The sequence below is a fragment of the Equus quagga genome, chromosome 3 (genome assembly GCF_021613505.1).
Source record: "Equus quagga isolate Etosha38 chromosome 3, UCLA_HA_Equagga_1.0, whole genome shotgun sequence".
Classification (NCBI taxonomy): Eukaryota; Metazoa; Chordata; class Mammalia; order Perissodactyla; family Equidae; genus Equus; species Equus quagga.
This window is the reverse complement of record NC_060269.1, coordinates 60,542,027-60,559,281: the sequence shown is the minus strand read 5'-3', so window position 1 is coordinate 60,559,281 and position 17,255 is coordinate 60,542,027. Positions and strand designations below refer to the sequence as shown.

Below are 17,255 nucleotides of genomic sequence, written 5' to 3'. Positions count from 1 at the left end.
TCAGCCAGGGTCTACAGAATGGGGAGTTGGGGGCTCCAGCAGCTACTGGTGGGGTGTGCCCGATCCTACAGCAGGGGACATCCTGTGATGGGGATGTTCTCCAGAGGAGGCCAGATAGAGAAAGAGGGAGACCAGAAGGCTCTCGGGGGATCCCTCTTGGAAACTCCATGTCCTCAAATCTCACCTCTGTCTCTAGGGTTCCTGTGTGCTGAGGACCGTGGGTACCAGCACCCCAGGCCTTCCCCGCCTTCCTCTCCTCACTTCCTGCCCTAGCCCCTTCAGAAGGCCACCTGTCGGGCTCCCTCTCCATCAGCAGGACACAACCCGAGGAGGGACTGGGCCTGCCTCCCCGTGCGGGCCAAGTCCTCCCAAGGACTCAGCTATGGTCCAGGGTGCCTGCCATCCGGGACAGTTTCTGGAATACCTGCTCCTGCACTTCTGAACTTCCCTGCTGACTTCTTGGAAAGTGTCAGCTCCTCATCCTCTTTGGAGAGCTAAAAAAGGAACATACTTATTTTGAAATAGTCTACTATTTTCTCTCTTTTATTCTTTGAGATAATTTAATATACAAATATTACTTTTAAAGGAAAATTTGTTTATGGTAAAAATTCAAATAATAATATTTAAATAACATAAAGCGAAAGATTCCCCCCGCCTCAAAAGTTTCATGAGAATTTCCTGACAACCTGTTTCTTTTTCACAATTACCTCGCTGGGCTTGGAAGCCGAGTCAAATCAGCTCAAAAGCTCGCCTCTGCCTGAAACTCCCAAAGCGCTCCTATTCAGCAACTTTTCTCTATAACCGTCTGTCTCCGTAAGACAATCCACTTTCCAAGGGCGGCTGGCTTCCTTCCACCACCGGCTCCGTCTCGGTCTTTCTCCGCCCGCCTCCCACCCCCGCGCTCGACCCCGACCCTCGGCCGCCTCCCAGCCTCCAGCGGCCCCCTTAGGGGAGGAGCCGCGCGCTCGCCCCGCCCGCTCCAGGACAGAGCCCCGCCTCCTGCGCTCACCCCGAGGGAGGAGCCTGGCGCCACGCCCCTTGCCTCCCACCCCGACCCGCGGACCGACCTCCGCGGCCGCCGACTCGTCCCCGCCCTCGCCGGCGCTGGGCCTTGCTGGGCCGAGCCGAGGGGCCGCGGGCCCGGAGCCGGTGAGTTCTGCCGGCCGCGCTCCCCGTGGCCTGCGCGGCGGGGAGCTGGGGGAGCGGGCCGGCGGGCCCTCCATCCTAAAGGCAGGGCTTTCCCCGGCCGTACGGCGGCCTGCGCGCGGCGTCCTCACCCTGTTCGCGACCTGGAACCTGAGTTATCGTACGTTTTACAAGCGTCCCTGATGGAGCCCGCGCCCCGGGCCGAATTTGTTTGTTTGCCACTGTGCCTCCGTGCATTTCCCCGCTGCGGGGCCCTCCAGCCTCGTCTCTGGGTCCACCTCTCTCCCCCCTGACCCCCAAGAGAGTTGGGAAAAGCAGCCGTTTTAAACTCTCCCTCCGGGAATGAATGATTGACTTTAGAAAAGAGGACGCAGGTGACGCCCCTCTCCTCTCCTGCTTTCAGCGTGGTCCGATAGCGAGCCATTACCCAGCCTCTCCGCGGTGAACAGCTTGAGGGAGGGGACTTGAAGGTGGGCATGGTTTGTCCACCAAATCTCTGTCCCTTCTGGTTCTAATCTTTTAAGGCGATGGTAGCGGCAACTTGCTGCTCAGTTTTCCAGCTCCGTAAATATACCTAAAAGAAACATGCCCGGGTGTCGAGAGATTTTTAAGGACTAAGTGCGCTTCAGAGGGAGGCTTTCCAGAAGCTTCCTCTGTTGGAGATGACCAGGGCACGGAGAGCTGGTTGAGGTTAAGGTCGGCTGCGGAATGGCAAGCCTCCTTGCGGCCCCGCAGTTTTGTCAGGATAGCCTCTTGAGTGTCTTGAAGGTTTGATTAGGGGAAATAGTTCTACATTCTAGTGACTCTAAGTAGCATCAAATTTAAAATACACGTCCGTGAATGTGCTGCCAATTAAACTAGGCGAAAGCATGGATTGTAAGAGGCATCCCCATTTCAGAGATTTTAAAATGTTTTTTTAGAATTGTTGAAATACAGTAGCTCCCACCATGCCAGGTACCTCCTTAGTTCTTTGGGTTTTCATCATAACTTATAGAAACTTGTGCAGGTGAGGAGGAGGTGGTTAAGTAGTGTCCCCTGGGTAAGGGTGGGGGGCACTTCTGTGTCTGACAGGCTGGATGCAGACCACTCAGACTCAGACACCTGGACGCCTTATGCACAAGTTATCAGCGAACTTGGATGATTTGGAGCAGGGAGAGATGGGGGTCACAGATAACCCTACCTGAGGGTTAAAATGGAACCCCACTTGTTCCTCAGTTACCGCGGACAATTATTTGTAGTTAAGTGGGATGTGGACTCTCCCTGCTCTGAACCGACATGACCCCATGCCTGCACTTGTCCTGATTCTGAGCTCTGCATTGTCATCACATCCACCGTGCCTCTACTAGGGCGTGGTCCTGGAAGAGCTGGATCCACATATGTCCTTGTGTCCCTTACAGCCTTCTCTTCTGTGACCATCTCTCCCCTGAAGGGGCAAATAAATCAGCAGCAGTGGGTTGGGAGGATTGGTTTTGAGGGGCAGAAAGGAGAGGACAGAGAAAGTGTGGAGATGAGTTAGGGGCCCACAGTACAGGCAAAAAATAACAAAGTCCAGCTCCTGTTCAAGCTGCCACAGGATCAGAGCGGAGGGCGCCCATGAGATGATGCTGAGCACACTGTTGGTGCTTAATAAGTGTTTGCTGCCTGAAGAAAGATGAGAAGGGCTGGAAAGGGAAACCATTCTTGGGAAGCTGGCCTGTGCCCTGCCACAGCTGGTCCTTCTCTTTGGTCTGACCGCCCTCCCCAGCCACACTCCCTTTTTGGCCATAGATACTCTTAAAGTTGGTGGCAAAAAGTAGCTGCTTGAAAGCTTGGAGCTTGGCACCCATTAGAACTGCTAGAAAAAAACTAGCTAAGTCAGTGGCCTCTTTCCCCCATTTCTGCCTGCAGGGATGCCAGAAGGGCCATCTGTGAGGAAGTTTCACCATTTGGTCTCCCCCTTTGTGGGGCAGCAGGTGGTCAGAACAGGTGGCAGCAGTAAGAAGCTAAACCCTGCCAGCTTTCAGTCCCTGTGGCTCCAGGACACCCAGGTGAGTTCATCCTCTTAGGCTGGGCTTGTCTGATATGTCACACAGGTGTCCTGGCTTCATCAGCAGCTGTGCCTCCCCTAGAATTTATCTCCAGACTTTTCATGCATCATTTCCTTGAACCCAAGGCACCCACACTCGGACTCCACGCAGCTTCTCCTCTTTCCATCCGACGTTTCTCAGCCAGAAGTGAGCATCACAGTGACCTGTGGGACTGTAAAAAATATACATGCATGAGCTAGAGATTCTGATCACTCCAGCTGACTCTGATGTGCACCTTTGGTTGGGAATCATGTTTAATCCCACGGGGCCAGCACGGAGGTAAGGAAAGAGCCAAGCCTTCTGATCTAGGTTCCACCCGACTCACCTTTGCCCTGAGCATAAGTCAGAATTCCTTCAAGGGAGGCACAGGGTACCTTGTGGACTGACTCGTGCCTCCCTCTCTAGCCTGCTTCTTACTCTCTCTTCCAATCATATTGAACTATCTGGAGCTCCTCTAACAGTCCTTCTTGCCCCTGATTTTGACAGTCTGCTCCCCTGCTTGGGCAGGTCTTCGTTTTCCTCCCGACTCTGACCCCATTCTTGTCCCTCATGTTATCGTGGTAATTCCTAGTCTTTGTTCTGGATTCAGCCTTGCCATCACATTCTCTGAGAAGCCTGCCCTGCCTGCTCTAGGTCGGGGGAGAGAGACTTCTTTGTGCTTCCAGGACCCCCTGTACTGCTTCCTCCTGTTGGACCCGCATTGCTGAGTTTGCGCTGCCTGCTGAGTGGAGGAGACAGATAAACAGGGCAGAGGCTATGTCCTCATTAATACGGTATCCCGAGCGCCTAGCTGAGTGCTTAGGCACTTAGAGTGCTTAGAAGCATATAGTAATTGGCTGTAGAAAAAATAAATGAGCTCTGCTGCTGCTCAGCTGTGTGCTCCTAGGCGAGTTACGTAATGACTTAGCTCTGGTTTCTGCAGTTGTGAAATGGGATAAACTACCTACCACGCAGACACACACTCCCCATGGGCCGTAAAACCATTCCTGGTTAGAACTGGGAGAGGTCTTCTAGACATTCACTTGTATTTTCTGTGTTTGGAGACAGGGGCTCAGAGAGGGGAGCACTTAGCCCGAGTTGACATAGCTAGCAAGGGACGGAGACTAGGGCCAGGCCTCCTGACCTCCAAGTCCATGTTCTTCCCACAAGAGCATTGGGACTGTTTGTCCAGTCTGTCCTGTAAGGTTCGCAGGGCAGGATTATATCCCTTCGTCTCTGGATCCCCAGTACTTAGCATGGTGCCCGTCCCAGAGCCATCTCGGAGAATATTTACTGAATGGCTGAGTGGACAGATGAGTGTGTGGGAAGGGAGCCTTGAGATGGAACTGGAAGCTGCTTTCCCAGTAAACCAAGGCAGCAGTCTGTGATGTGAGGAGGCCAAGGAAGCCTGAAGGAGGTGGCCTTGGGGACTACCTGGCATGTAGTAGTAGAGGGTAGTAAGTGGGATCCCTTCTCTGTGCTTCTGTCGGTCAGTCTTCTCCCCTGAGGAACTGAGAATTGAATTTGGAAGGTAAGACATATGTCTCCATAGGCGAAACTGTTAGGTAACAATAAATAGGGAGGAGGCGAGCATACGGTTAAGCCTCAGCTGAGGGCCTTGACATGAAGAGATGGTGTCCTTGGGGCCTGGAGGATAAGATGTCATAAAGGAGGTGGGACTTGAGTTGGACCTTGAAGGCTGGAGGATTTAGATGGACCAAAATGAGAGGAAAGGGCATTTCAGGTTTGAGAAGCAGTTACAGAGAGGAAAATGGAGATAGAATGAGCAAGGTTGGTTAATGAGGCAGGGAAAATACTGGCTCCACTCTGTGCCAGCTGTTTTTCTGGTATGTCTCTTCACTGTCCTTGTCAGCTATCTAGTTGCTGTATCAGTATTTAATTACTCATAACAGACTTAGAAGAGTGGCTTACACAAGTCAGGATTTTTTTCTTTCCTCTTCATGTAATGCGAAATCCAGAGGAGGTGGTCCAGGGTGGTATGGGAATGACATGAGATCACTGGGGACAAAGCTTCTCCTGTTCTCCCCTCCCTGGGTGTGGCCCTCATCCTCATGATGGTAACATGGCAGCTGGGATTCTAACCATTACATCTGCATTCTAGGCAGGAAGAAAGAGGAAGGAAGGAGGAAAGGACAGAACAGACCTGTAAGCATTTTAAAGAGCATTTCTGGAAACCACATTTGACCACTCCTGTGTACATCTCACTGGCCACCCCATCTGTAAGGGAGGCTGGGAGATTTTTAGCGAGTGTACTGAGGTCCCCATCAATCAGTAGATTTGTTAGTAGGGAGGAGAGAAGAGAGGGATACTGGGAGACAGGCAGCAGTCTGTCTACACATGGTCCGTAGCATCTTCTCTTCCGTTTTATCCTCTCGTTTCGCAGAGCACACACTCCAGGCGTTGCCTGAAAACAGATGCGTGGGAGATAAATGAGTCCTCGCATGGCTGTTAATGTTTCTGTCCCATCCTAGTTTGGGTGGGGTGGGAGATCTAGGGATCAAACCGCACTACATATTTAGACTTTTACTCAATCTTCCAGTTTTTAAAAAATACTTAAAAGCTTGATTGAGATGTAATTTACATAACATACAGTTCACCCTTTTAAGTGTGTAATTCAGTGACTTTTAGTATCTTCATAGAGAGTTGTACAGCCATCACCACAATCAATTTTAGAACATTTTCATCAGCCCAAAAAGAAACCTTGTGCCCATTAGCAGTCACTCCCCATTTCGCCCCAACCCTCCATTCCCAGCCATAAGCACCCACTAATCTATTTTCTGTCTCTGTAAATTTCCCTTCTTTTGGATATTTCACGTGCATGCAATCATGGAATGTGTGTTTTTTTGTGACTGGCTTCTTTCATCCAGCATAATGTTTTGAAGGTTCATCGTGTTGTAGCATGTGTCAGAACTTCCTTCCCTTTAAGTACCGAGTTCCTAGAAGGAAGGAGTGGAGACTTACTCCTCTGTGTGCCCTCAGAGCCTAGCACACTGCCTGGCACACAGTATGAGCTCAGTTAACCATCAGTTAATTGAAGTAACTGCAGTGTCACAGGAATTTAAAAGAGGGACAGTAGAAATTGCCGAAGTTGGACAACGTACAAGGAAATCCTGACCTAGGGATTTTCGACCAGGTAAATGTTTTGACCCTGAGGGGCATTTGACAAATACTTTCATCCACATTATACCAGTGTTGGTGAATTTCCATCGAGAAAGTGTTTTCTGGAACAAATTCTATTATGCCCACTTAATTCCTTGCTCAGTTTTTTGTTAGTAGCTCCGTTAAACCATTTCTAATATGTGCCAGCAAACAGCTGTGCTCAGATTTGCAGATAACTTATTCTGGAATTATTTAGAAAGGTAATGCCCTCTTTTGGGGAGAGGATTTCAAAAGTCTGCTGCAGTTGTAATTTTATACTAATTGACAAATTGATCATATCAGAACTGTGATCTTTAAGTTTGTACCTTTGGTGGTCAAAAAAGTAGCACAGGCATTTCCATTATTAGTGCCAGATTTTTATTTATTTTTTTTCAGGGAAAGGTTTGCCCTGAACCAGCATCTATTACTGGTCTTCCTCTTTTTTTTTTTCTCCCCTCCCCAAAACCCCAGTGCATGGTTGCATATCCTAGTTGTAAGTTGTTCTAGTTCTTCTGTGTGAGCTGCCACCACAGCATGGCAAGTGACAGATGGATCGTGTGGTTCCATGACCAAGAAGCGAACCCAGGCCATCAAAGTGGAGCATGCCGAACTTTAACTGCCGGGCCATCATGGCTGGCTCCAGATATTTTGGTTTTAACTCTTTAAAAGTCTCTGTGAATTTCAGGTCGTGTACAACAGGCCCATCCCAGGATCTGGCCACATACATATTACATGCTAGAGCTAGCAATATGAAAATGGAATACAAAGCAGCTGGAATATTCTTATACACACATTTTCTATTCTCATTTTCTTTTTTTTTTTTTTAATTTTATTTTTTTCCTTTTTCTCTCCAAAGCCCCCTGGTACATAGTTGTATATTCTTAGTTGTGGGTCCTTCTGGTTGTGGCATGTGGGACGCTGCCTCAGCGTGGTTTGATGAGCAGTGCCATGTCCGCGCCCAGGATTCGAACCAACGAAACACTGGACCGCCTGCAGCGGAGCACGCGAACTTAACCACTCGGCCACGGGGCCATCCCCTATTCTCATTTTCTTTTACTGAAATAATTTTCATTGGGATGAAGTGAATTCTTTTCCTTATACATGGAAAGGAAATGGTGTTGGTTTGATTCATTGATCAATTTTTGTGTCAGTATTCAATTTTTATTGATTGTAGTTTTTTTTATTGAGTTCTCTTGTGGCCCTTACTTCTGTCAAATCTAATTTCAGGGGGGTGGTGAGGGGTACCAAATTTTACAATGTGTTGTCTTTAGCTGCTGTCAATTTGTGTGTGGCCCGTATGTGTGTGTTATAATTATTTCTAATATACGAATGACAGTTTGTACTTATTACTTAGCTAATCCATGAAAAAACTGGGAGCATTTCTCCTCAGGTGTTCTAGGTGGCTGTGCTGTCTAGCATGGATCTATTTCATTGCTAATCTAGTTATTCCATTAGCTTGCAATCACATTGAAAACCATATGCTAACTGCCCACACCACTGGAGCAAAGAGCAAAAGGCAAGTCCAAAATAGTCAACTTGGGAAAGCTTCATGGAAGAGGCAAGAAGGGAGAAATTGCATTAGGATAAATGTCTGTAAGCACCTCTTCTGTCTTCCCCTTTCTGAGTCTGTAAGGCTCTCTTAGTCCATTTGGATTCCTATAACAGAGTACCACAGACTGGGTGGCTTATGAAGAACTGAAATTTATTTCTCACAGTTCCGGAGGCTGGAAGTCCAAGATCAGGGTGCTGGCAGATGCAGTATCTGATGAGAGCTCACTTCCTGCGTCATAGATGGCCATCTTCCCGCTGTGTCCTCACATGGCAGAAAGGGGTGAGGGAGCTCTCTGGGGTCTCTTTTATAAGGGCACTAATCCCATTCATGAGGGCTCTACCCTCATAAGCTAATCACCTCCCAGAGGCCCCACCTCCAGATACCATCACATTGCCAGTTAGGTTTTCAACATATGAATTTTGGGGAGACACAAACAAGTCTACACCAAAGGCTTAGACCATGTTCATTTTTTTCTAGGTCCACGGAAAGAAATTATTCCTTAGATTTGATCCAGATGAAGAAATCGGATCCTCTGGCAACAACCCACTCCCAGAGTCTCTACAAAAAGGAGAGAGAAAGGAAGAGGCTGGGGACCAAAAGCAGGCCTTGGGGCCCAACAGCCAGAACACTGACCAGCCCTCCCAGTCCTGGGAGCTTGTTGTCCCCGGTGGAGAGGATGCTTCGGAGTGTTTGGGGGGAGACGGCCCTGCAGGAGGAGCTGAGAGGTGGCTGCAGGTCCGCTTTGGTTTGTTTGGCAGCATTTGGGTGAATGAGTTCTCCAGAGCGAAGAAAGCAAACAAGAGGGGAGACTGGAGGGACCCGGTTCCAAGGTAATGGCGTGGGTGAGCAGACCGAGGGCTGTGGTCTGAGGCTCCTCAGGGTTCTACACAGCCCCCACCGTGCCGGGCGGGCCTGGGCTGGGCTCTGCGGGCACTCGGGGGACATCCAACCTCCTCCCCAGTAGCCTGCTTCCGAGGAGAGAGACGGTACTTCTCCCTCTGCCTATAGTAGAAAGTAGACTGTGTGTGCACCCAGAGAGGGATGGTGACATCCTGGGGCAGCCCAGAGAAGGGACAACTTTCCCAACAAACATGGCCCTTGAGTGGGGAAGGTCTCTGAAGCGCGTTGTGTGGCTTGACTAGTACGCTCTGAATTTAGGGACAGTGTTGTCCCGGGTTTTAATCTCAATGTTGAGAAGAATATCTTGGTGCGTAAAACGGTATCCATGTTCAGGATTATTTCCTCAGTGTAGATTCCTAGAGGAGTCACTCCTGGTCAGAGAGAATGAACATCGTGTGGCCTTGCCAGAGTGCTCGCCTGCCTGAATTCTCACGGGCACTGAGTTGTTCGTGTACTTCTTATCAATTTGTCGGGGCTTTTGGATATTATGTGTTAACCTTTGTGATACGTGGTGTCAGTGTTGTTTCGAGTCAGTGTTTGTGCGTTTTGGTATTCAGGGTTTTTAATTTTTTTGTGTCAGTGGTCAGTATTTTCCTGAGTAGCTCTTAAGTTTTCTCCTCTTGCTAAACAAGGCCCCTTCTACCCAAAAGTCACACTACTTTTCTCTTCTCTAAAATCTCATAATTATATATATTTTTAATGTTCAGAACTGTAGTCTTCATTTATGGTATGATGTAGGGCCAGTCAGATGCTTTGGACTGTAACAATTACTCAGACTGGCTTACGTGGTGAGGAGATTTTTGGCTCACGTGATGGGAAGCTCACAGGGAGGGTGAGCTTTGGTGTTGCCTCAGTTCCCCGCTTCTGGCTTCACGTCCTTGTGACTTTCAAGTCCTCGCACTTTCCCGCGTGTTGGTTTTGTCCTTAGACCAGCAGCAAGGGGCTCTCGCAGTTCCCGGCCTCATGTCCACACGAGAGAAGAGGGAGAGAGTCGTTCTAGAAGTTTGGGTGAGCAAGGGGAGCTTCCTCAGAGCTCCCAGCAAACCTCCCAGGGCCCGAAGCCGGCTCTTGCCCTGGTTCCTGAGTTAGTCACCAGCCAGGGGAACGGAAGTGCTCTTCCAGTAACAAAGCTCACCCCAGGTTTTCATGTTTATTTTTACACGTATCATGCACTTATTTTTTAATCTCTTCTTGTCATGTTATGTCTCCTTTCTGATTCTTCATATTTTATATTTTGCTTTGTCCCCGTATCCCTTTTGTCTTTTTCTTTTTTTTTTTAGTTTCTTTTTTTGGTGAGGAAACTTAGCTCTGAGCTAACATCCATTGCGAATCCTCCTCTTTTCTTTTTTTAGCTTGAGGAAGATTAGCCCTGAGCTAACATCTGTGTCAGTCTTCCTCCACTTTGTATGTGGGTCACTGTCACAGCACAGATGGCGAGTGGTGTAGGTCCATTCCCCGGGATCCAAAACCAAGCTGCTGAAGCAGAGCACACCAAACTTAACTGCTACGCCACGCGCCTGGCCCCCCCCCCCTTTTTTTCTTAATTAGGTTTGCTAGAGTTTTATCTACTTTGTTGGTCTTTCACACAAATGATATTAGTTTTATATACTTTATCTATGTGGAAAAATATTTCTTAATTTTCCAAATGCTTGAGTGTTCGGGCCATTGTTTTGTTTTGTTGTAATTTTTTATTGGATTATGTTCAGGATGTCAGCCTGTAGATTTTTGACTTTTGGCATCTATTAAGATTTGCAGCCGGCCAAACACAGCATTGATCTGTGGTTATATTTTATGTACATAAATGAAGGTACTCTGTTCGTTAAAAGTAAAACATTCTGTATATGTTAAGAACGGGTTATTGTTTTGCTAACTCAAAATCTTTCTGTGCTTGCTCATTTTTTTTTTTTTTTACCTTTTAAAACAATTGTATAAGTTTCAGGTGTACAGCTTTATGATTCGGTATTGCTTACCCTACATAGTGATCCACCACTACCATCTAGTTATCACCCATCACCGTATAGTTGATTCCCTTTGCCTCTTTCTCCCTCCCCAACCCCTTCCCCTGTGGTGACCACCAATCTGTTCTCTGTATCTATGAGTTTGTTTTTATTTTATTTGTTCATTTGTTTTGTTTTTTTTAGTTTGCACCTGAGTGAAATCATACAGTATTTAAATTTCTCTGTCTGAGTATTTTGCTTAGCATAATACCCTCAAGGTCCATCCATGTTAAGTGGCAAAATTTCCTTCTTTTTTATGGCTGAGTAATAGTTCATTTTATATATATGTATACACACACACACACACAGACACACACACACCACATCTTCTTTATCCGTTCATCTGTTGATGGGACTTAAGTGTTTCTGTTTCTTGTCTATTATAAATAATGCTGCAATGAACATAGTGGTGTATATATCTTTTCAAATTAGTGTTTTTGTGTTTCAATAAATACTCAGAGGTGGAATAGCTGGATCATATGGTAGTTCTATTCTTCCTTTTTTGGGAACCCTCCGTACTGTTTTTACTAGTGGCTGCACCAGTTAACATTCCCACCAACTGTGCTTGAGGGTTCTCTTTTCTCCCCATCCTTTCCAGCACTTGTTATTTCTTGTCTTTTTGATAATAGCCATTCTGACTACTTTTTGTTTACTTAAGGTGCCAAACTTGGGCAGAGGGGCATTAAAGTCCCCTGGGTGATTGTGGTTTTATGTGGTTTCTCCTCTTTCTAAGTGTTTCATTTGTTTTTGCTGCCCTGGGGTCCCTGGCATCAGGTCCCTGCTTCTCAGAGGTTCATAGCCGCTTCATTAATAAACAATAAGATACCCTCTCTTTGCCTGTGGTCTTAAATTCTGCTTTTCTTGATGTTAATAGTACTGCTCTGTGTTCGGCTGGCTCCCACATTGGTCTTTTTCCCCTTAGTTGTAGGTGTGTGTTCTTACTTATTTTAGGTATGCTCCTTACAAACGGTGAGTAGCTGGGTTTGTATCTCTTTAAACTCAAACTGAAATTCTTTGTTTTGAACTGGGATAACCGTGGTCTTTGGATTTTCTTCCATTTGCTATTTTATAGCAGCTTTCCTTTTCTTCTGTTGGATTTATCAAGTTTCTTTTCTTTTTTTACCCGTTAATTGGGAAGTATTGCTATTCATCTTTTCTCTGTTATTAATATTATTTTGAAATTATATCTCTTTTTTTTCTGAGTTAATAACTACCAAATTTTTAATAACATTAAATTAATAATTCTTCTCCTTTATTATTGAAACTGGTATTTTGCTCACTGTCCTTCATTCCTCTGAGATGAGACCTTTAAAAGATTTCTGCTTCACGACTTCTTTTCTGTCGTATCCACCCCATCTCCTGCGTTTGCCGAGAGGGTTTAGAATTTTAGTTCCAGATTGTTAATGAATGAACTATACTATCTTGTTAATCACATATAATTAAATTAATTAATATTAAAAACATGTTAATAGGTATCTTTTGTTTCAAGAACTCTTTCCTGACATTGTATTACAGTTCTCAGTTGTACATCATAATCATAATTCTTTTAGGATTTCACAATAAACGTTAGAAAATCTAGTGCTGCTCATTGTGTCCTGTCCTCTTCATCTCCCCCTGTCTTGAGATCCTGGCTGATTTAATTTCCCAGGGTGTGTATTTATTCTTGAGTAGTTAATTACCTCAGATACTTTGTGCAGATAGTCTTTCCAAGTCCCTCTTCCTCTAAATTTGTCCTTTTACTTTCACATAAGAGTACCACCTAGGTCAGATAGATGAATCATTCTCCTTCAGATGTGGAGTCCAATTCCAGCCTGATTATGTTCCCCTACAAAGTTACCTGTTGTTTCTTTATCAAAGTTCAAAGGTTTCTCCTCTGTCCTTGGGATTTAGGAAGCCCATGGGAGTACCCACACTTGCTTGGTAAATCTTGCCTGGGATTGGGAGTGGTTCCTCTTCAGCATCCATTTCTCTACCCTCCTTCCTAACAAGCCCTGCTTTTTATGCAGGTAGCCACACCTCCTGAACTTCAGACTTTTCTATATGTCCCAAATTGTCTTCAGTGAACATGTTCTGCTATGATCAGACAAATGGAGAGATATGTATGTTTTCTTTTAATTACTCCATTTAGCCCTGAGATTTTTATGATCCTGGCAGAGCCATCCCTTTTCTCCTTTGGGACCTTAGCTTCTGTAGGTTAATCCTGACTGTGGAGTGGGGGCTGTAGGTGCGTGTGACCTGTACATTTTCTACTTAGATACAGTCGCCGTTGTATGCACTTACAGTCTTTTCTTTCTCCCCAGGTTGGTCCTGCACTTTGGTGGTGGTGGCTTCCTGGCATTTTATAATTGTCAGATGTCTTGGAGCTCTTCCCCAGTGGTCAGACCCACCTCTGACATCTTGTCTGAAAAGTTCCATCGAGGACAAGCCCTGGAAGCTCTGGGCCAGGAGCAGCCTGTCTGCTATACATTGTTGGACCAAAGATACTTCTCAGGCTTAGGTATGACTGATGGGAAAGGGTTGAGCCCCACAGAGTGATTTAATAGACAGGTCGTTTGACTGGAAGGCTCAAAACAGAACCACCCCTGTGGTGCCCTCACTGCTGGTCTCGAGGCGATCACTTAGTCTCTTTAGCTTCATTTCCCATGTTTTTAAACTGAGGACGTTAGATTAGGTAATTTCTAGCTTCTCTCCTACCTTCAGAATTCACACCCTACTTGTCTTATCGGTTGTAGTCTGCCTGACAGCCACAGTGAGCATGACCTCCCAAAGGGCAGGGTCGTGTCCCCTCTCTCCTTGGATCCTCCACTGCCTGGCGCAGTGCCTGGTACACAGGAAGTGCGGGACCCATGTCTGCCAGGAACTGAAAGCTGTGCCACTTGCTAAGGGACATTTGCTAACGGGGGCCGCTCCTGGGCAGATGGAGCTGCCTGCTGGACAAAGCACAGATGTCTCAGGTCTACATCGGGATCTTATAAGACATGAATGAAGAAGCAGCTTCCCTCTCTCTGTTCAAATGTCCTGAGCAGTGAAGCTGTGAACATTTTGAGGTGGGGAGAAGAGCTGAGCCATTTGAAAACTAGAATAGCTAATTAGCTGGACCACAAGAACCTACCGTTCTTATTGCCACACAGAGGGAACAAGTGCACCTGTGATACGTGCCGAGGCAGGTGGGTGAGCTGGTGATGGCAGAGTCACCTTATATCCAAGGCCTGATTTTGTCTGCTGCAGGCACAGCTCACCTCATGATGGGGAGGAGCCTCGGTGGCTCACCAGATAGTGGCCTTGCATCTTCATGTTAGGACTGTGGGAGTCCCTGCACCCTCGGGGCAAAGAGGCTTCCAGAAGTGCCTTTGGGGTATATATAGCAAGAGCTAATGCTCTACTAACTTGTTGTTATTACTAACACTAGTATAACAGCCAACATTTTCTCCATGAGTCTAACATGCCAGGCACATGATTTCATCCTTACTGCTATTGCGTAAGATAGTTATTTATTCCTTTTCCTTTTATTCAGATGAAGAAACTAAAGCAAAGGACAGATTGTTAGTAAACGGTACAGCCGACATGAATCCAGGTGGTCGCCAGTGAATTTTAGAAAGAAGTTTTATGTGCAACCAGGAGCGTGATGATGAAGCTCTTGGAAAGAGCAGTAATTTCATTCAATGTTCACTTCACGCGTGCTGAATGGCTGCCCTCTACCAAGCTCACCTTCTCTCCTTGGGGAGACTGTTGCCTGGTGGCCCAGCAAGCATGGACTCAGGTCACTGTGACTTGAGATAGATTGTGATAAATGCCTGGTAGAGGTTCAAGAAAGTGTTGGAACATTTTGAAGAGAGTGGTTGATCCTGGAAGGAGGGATCAAGGCTGGCTTCACAGAGAATGAGGCGAGGGTAGAAAAATAATAAAATAATACCTTTCAAACACTTTCTGTATTTCAGGCATTCTGCTCGACATTGCAAACAATAGCAGCTAATATTTATTGAGTACTTTTTATGTACCAGCCACTGTGCTCAGCATTTGCGTGTGTGTGCATGTGTATGTGTGAAAATCCTCATTTACTGCTCACAAAAACCAGGTAACCTATCCCCGTTTTACACATAAGGAGACTGACATTTAAAGAAGCTAAGGAACTTACCAGGGTCACATAGCTAGGATCTGGTTGAGCTCGGATTCAAGTCCAGGCAGTCAGGGTTCAGAGCCCATTTTGATAATCTCTTTGCTGTAACATGGGCCACGCATGAGTTTTATTTCATTCCATTTCATCTTCACAACAACCTTCAAAGTAAGTGTTAGCAAACCCACTTTGCAGACAGGGAAGTTGACTCAGAGAATATGTGACTTGTGCAGGAGCCCCTGGTACATGGCAGAGCTGGTTCCAGGTCTTCTGAGGCACTCCCGTGTGGCCATCATACCAGCTTCGCTTTACTATATTAACTTGTGGACGTGTCTTTTTTTCTTCCCTTGTCCTCTCCCTGCTTTCTTCCAGGGAACATCATTAAGAATGAAGCCTTGTACAGAGCTGGGATCCATCCCCTTTCTCTTGGTTCGCTCCTCAGTCCTCCACGACTTGAGGTCCTCCTGGATCATGTGGTAGAGTTCAGTGCAGACTGGCTTCAGGGCAAGTTCCAGGGCAAACAGCAGCACACACAGATCTACCAGAAGGAGCAGTGCCCTGCCGGGCACCAGGTCATGAAGGAGGCCTTTGGGCCTCCAGGTGGCTTCCAGAGGCTCACCTGGTGGTGCCCACAGTGCCAGCCCAGATTGCCACCCAGCGAGCCGGAGCAAGTCCAGCTCCCCTAAGACGCTCGGGCACCTTCTTCACAAAACCTCATCTTTTGGGGACCGTGATGTCTGAGTGTCCAGAAAGGGGCATGGGCAGGGCTTGGGACCGGGTACAGGAATTAGAGGGCACGGTGGGGCAGGGCATTGTCAGTACTGTTATCTGGAGTTATGTCTAAGACAGTTTCCGCAGGACTAGATGTTTTTCTTTTTTAGTTTGGTTAATTTTTCCTGTCTAATTCTACCATTGTGGAAGATGAGAAAAATCATCATGAAAAACCTCCCAGGACAGTGGGGCAATGAAACTGAAAGCCGGTGGAAAACAGCTGTGCCCCAACATTGCTGTGCAGGTGTTTGGTTTTGTTTTGGAAACATTGGTTGTTTAAGGCCGTCCATTTAAGAAACATTTCTTCATTGCCCTAGAGGGATCCAGGGGTAAGGATGCAGTAGCATGAGAGCAGTGCTTGGATTCAGCCTGCTGCCTGGTCTCTTCCCATGGGATGGAGACACCAGGAGAAGGGATGGAGGGAAGAGGGCGACCGGAGAGCTGGCCACTTTCCTGGTGTGCCCAGTGGGCTTTAGAAAAAAGCTACTTGTTTTCTCTTCAAGGGGATATATTTGTGACTGATAATTTAAACAATGTTGGAATCAAGCAAGGGTTGTAGAGATACACTGTCAGGCTATTAGCAACAACTGGAAGAAACCAGGACAGTGACATAAAAATAAAGCCCTCTGTTATTTTCTGTTACTGTCTTTATTTGGCAGCAAAGACTTTTACACTAAGTAACTGAGCATCTTTGTGAAGGTGGCCAGCCGGCCATGTTGGACTTGTTGAGTTGGCCTAATGGGTCCCCTTGAAAGGAACAGGGCTGGGAGTGGGGTGAACACACACCTGCTCTTCTGCCCCTGGTGCCCTGTGCTGGCAGGACATCTGGTGAAGCAAACATGGATTTCAGTTCTGTGGCCCCAGCCTCTGGCATGGAGAAGATAGTGATTTGTGTGAGTGAAACTGAAAACAGTAGCTGATATTTCTGGTTTTCCTTTACTCTCATCTGTCTTAAGTCATTGAGTGTTGTCAACAGTGGGAAAAGCCACTTGCTAGCATACCTCTAACCTGTGTAATAGTTAATAAATACTGAGTGCTTAGCATGTAAAGCACTTAGCTTAGTTCTTGCCATATAATCTGCAAAAACCCCATGAAGATAGGTACTCAGTCTTATGTCCTTGTTCAGATAAGGAAACTGAAGTCTGGAGAGGCTGAGGAATTTGCTTAAGATCACACGGTTAACAGACCAAGGGTGTGCACTGATCACCCACTCCATTGTAGCCACTCCATGTCGGGCCTCGAGAGCTGCACCACGGGATGTGGCCAAGTCCTGGCCAAAGTCCCTGGGGGTATGTCCCTCAAAGTCGCCAAGTTGTCTTTGATCCATCAGCTCTGAAATGTGATCCAAGGAGGAAGCATCACCCACGGTGTCTTACAGATGAAGGGTTCTGTGATCAAATAAGTTTGAGAAACACTGCATGCCATCTCCCACTCTTGGAGCTTCATGGAGCTCATAAAGGCTCCAAGAAGTTCCACAGTAAAGCAGACTGTTTTAGTTAGCGCTACCCAGTATTTCCAAACCTTATTTTACCATGAAACCCTTTTTGCCTTTACTATTCTTTGGAATATGG

At 46.7% G+C, this 17,255-nt stretch overlaps 1 protein-coding gene across 2 annotated transcripts; it reads left to right on the top strand.

Annotated features, from left to right (window-relative positions):
• Nucleotides 1–1,031: 1,031 nt before the first annotated feature.
• NEIL2 (nei like DNA glycosylase 2) lies at nt 1,032–16,321 on the top strand. 2 transcript variants are annotated; one of them, XM_046657349.1, is made up of 5 exons: nt 1,032–1,149; nt 3,034–3,173; nt 8,380–8,732; nt 13,100–13,296; nt 15,286–16,321. In XM_046657349.1, exons 2-5 carry the CDS (start codon nt 3,036–3,038, stop codon nt 15,597–15,599), a joined length of 1,002 nt encoding a protein of 333 aa, XP_046513305.1. In that variant the 5' UTR covers nt 1,032–1,149; nt 3,034–3,035; the 3' UTR covers nt 15,600–16,321. The 2 variants fall into 2 exon arrangements, with proteins under 2 accessions (XP_046513305.1, XP_046513304.1); XM_046657348.1 differs by lacking the exon at nt 1,032–1,149 and adding an exon at nt 1,205–1,306.
• The last annotated feature ends 934 nt before the right edge of the window (nt 16,322–17,255 follow it).

Coding starts and splice junctions, on each gene's coding strand:
- NEIL2 (XM_046657349.1), top strand. CDS start 3,036: ATGCCAGAAGGGCCATCTGTGAGGAAGTTTCACCATTTGGTCTCCCCC. Junction 8,733..13,099: donor TGGAGGGACCCGGTTCCAAG/GTAATGGCGTGG, acceptor CTTTCTCCCCAG/GTTGGTCCTGCACTTTGGTG. Junction 13,297..15,285: donor AAGATACTTCTCAGGCTTAG/GTATGACTGATG, acceptor GCTTTCTTCCAG/GGAACATCATTAAGAATGAA.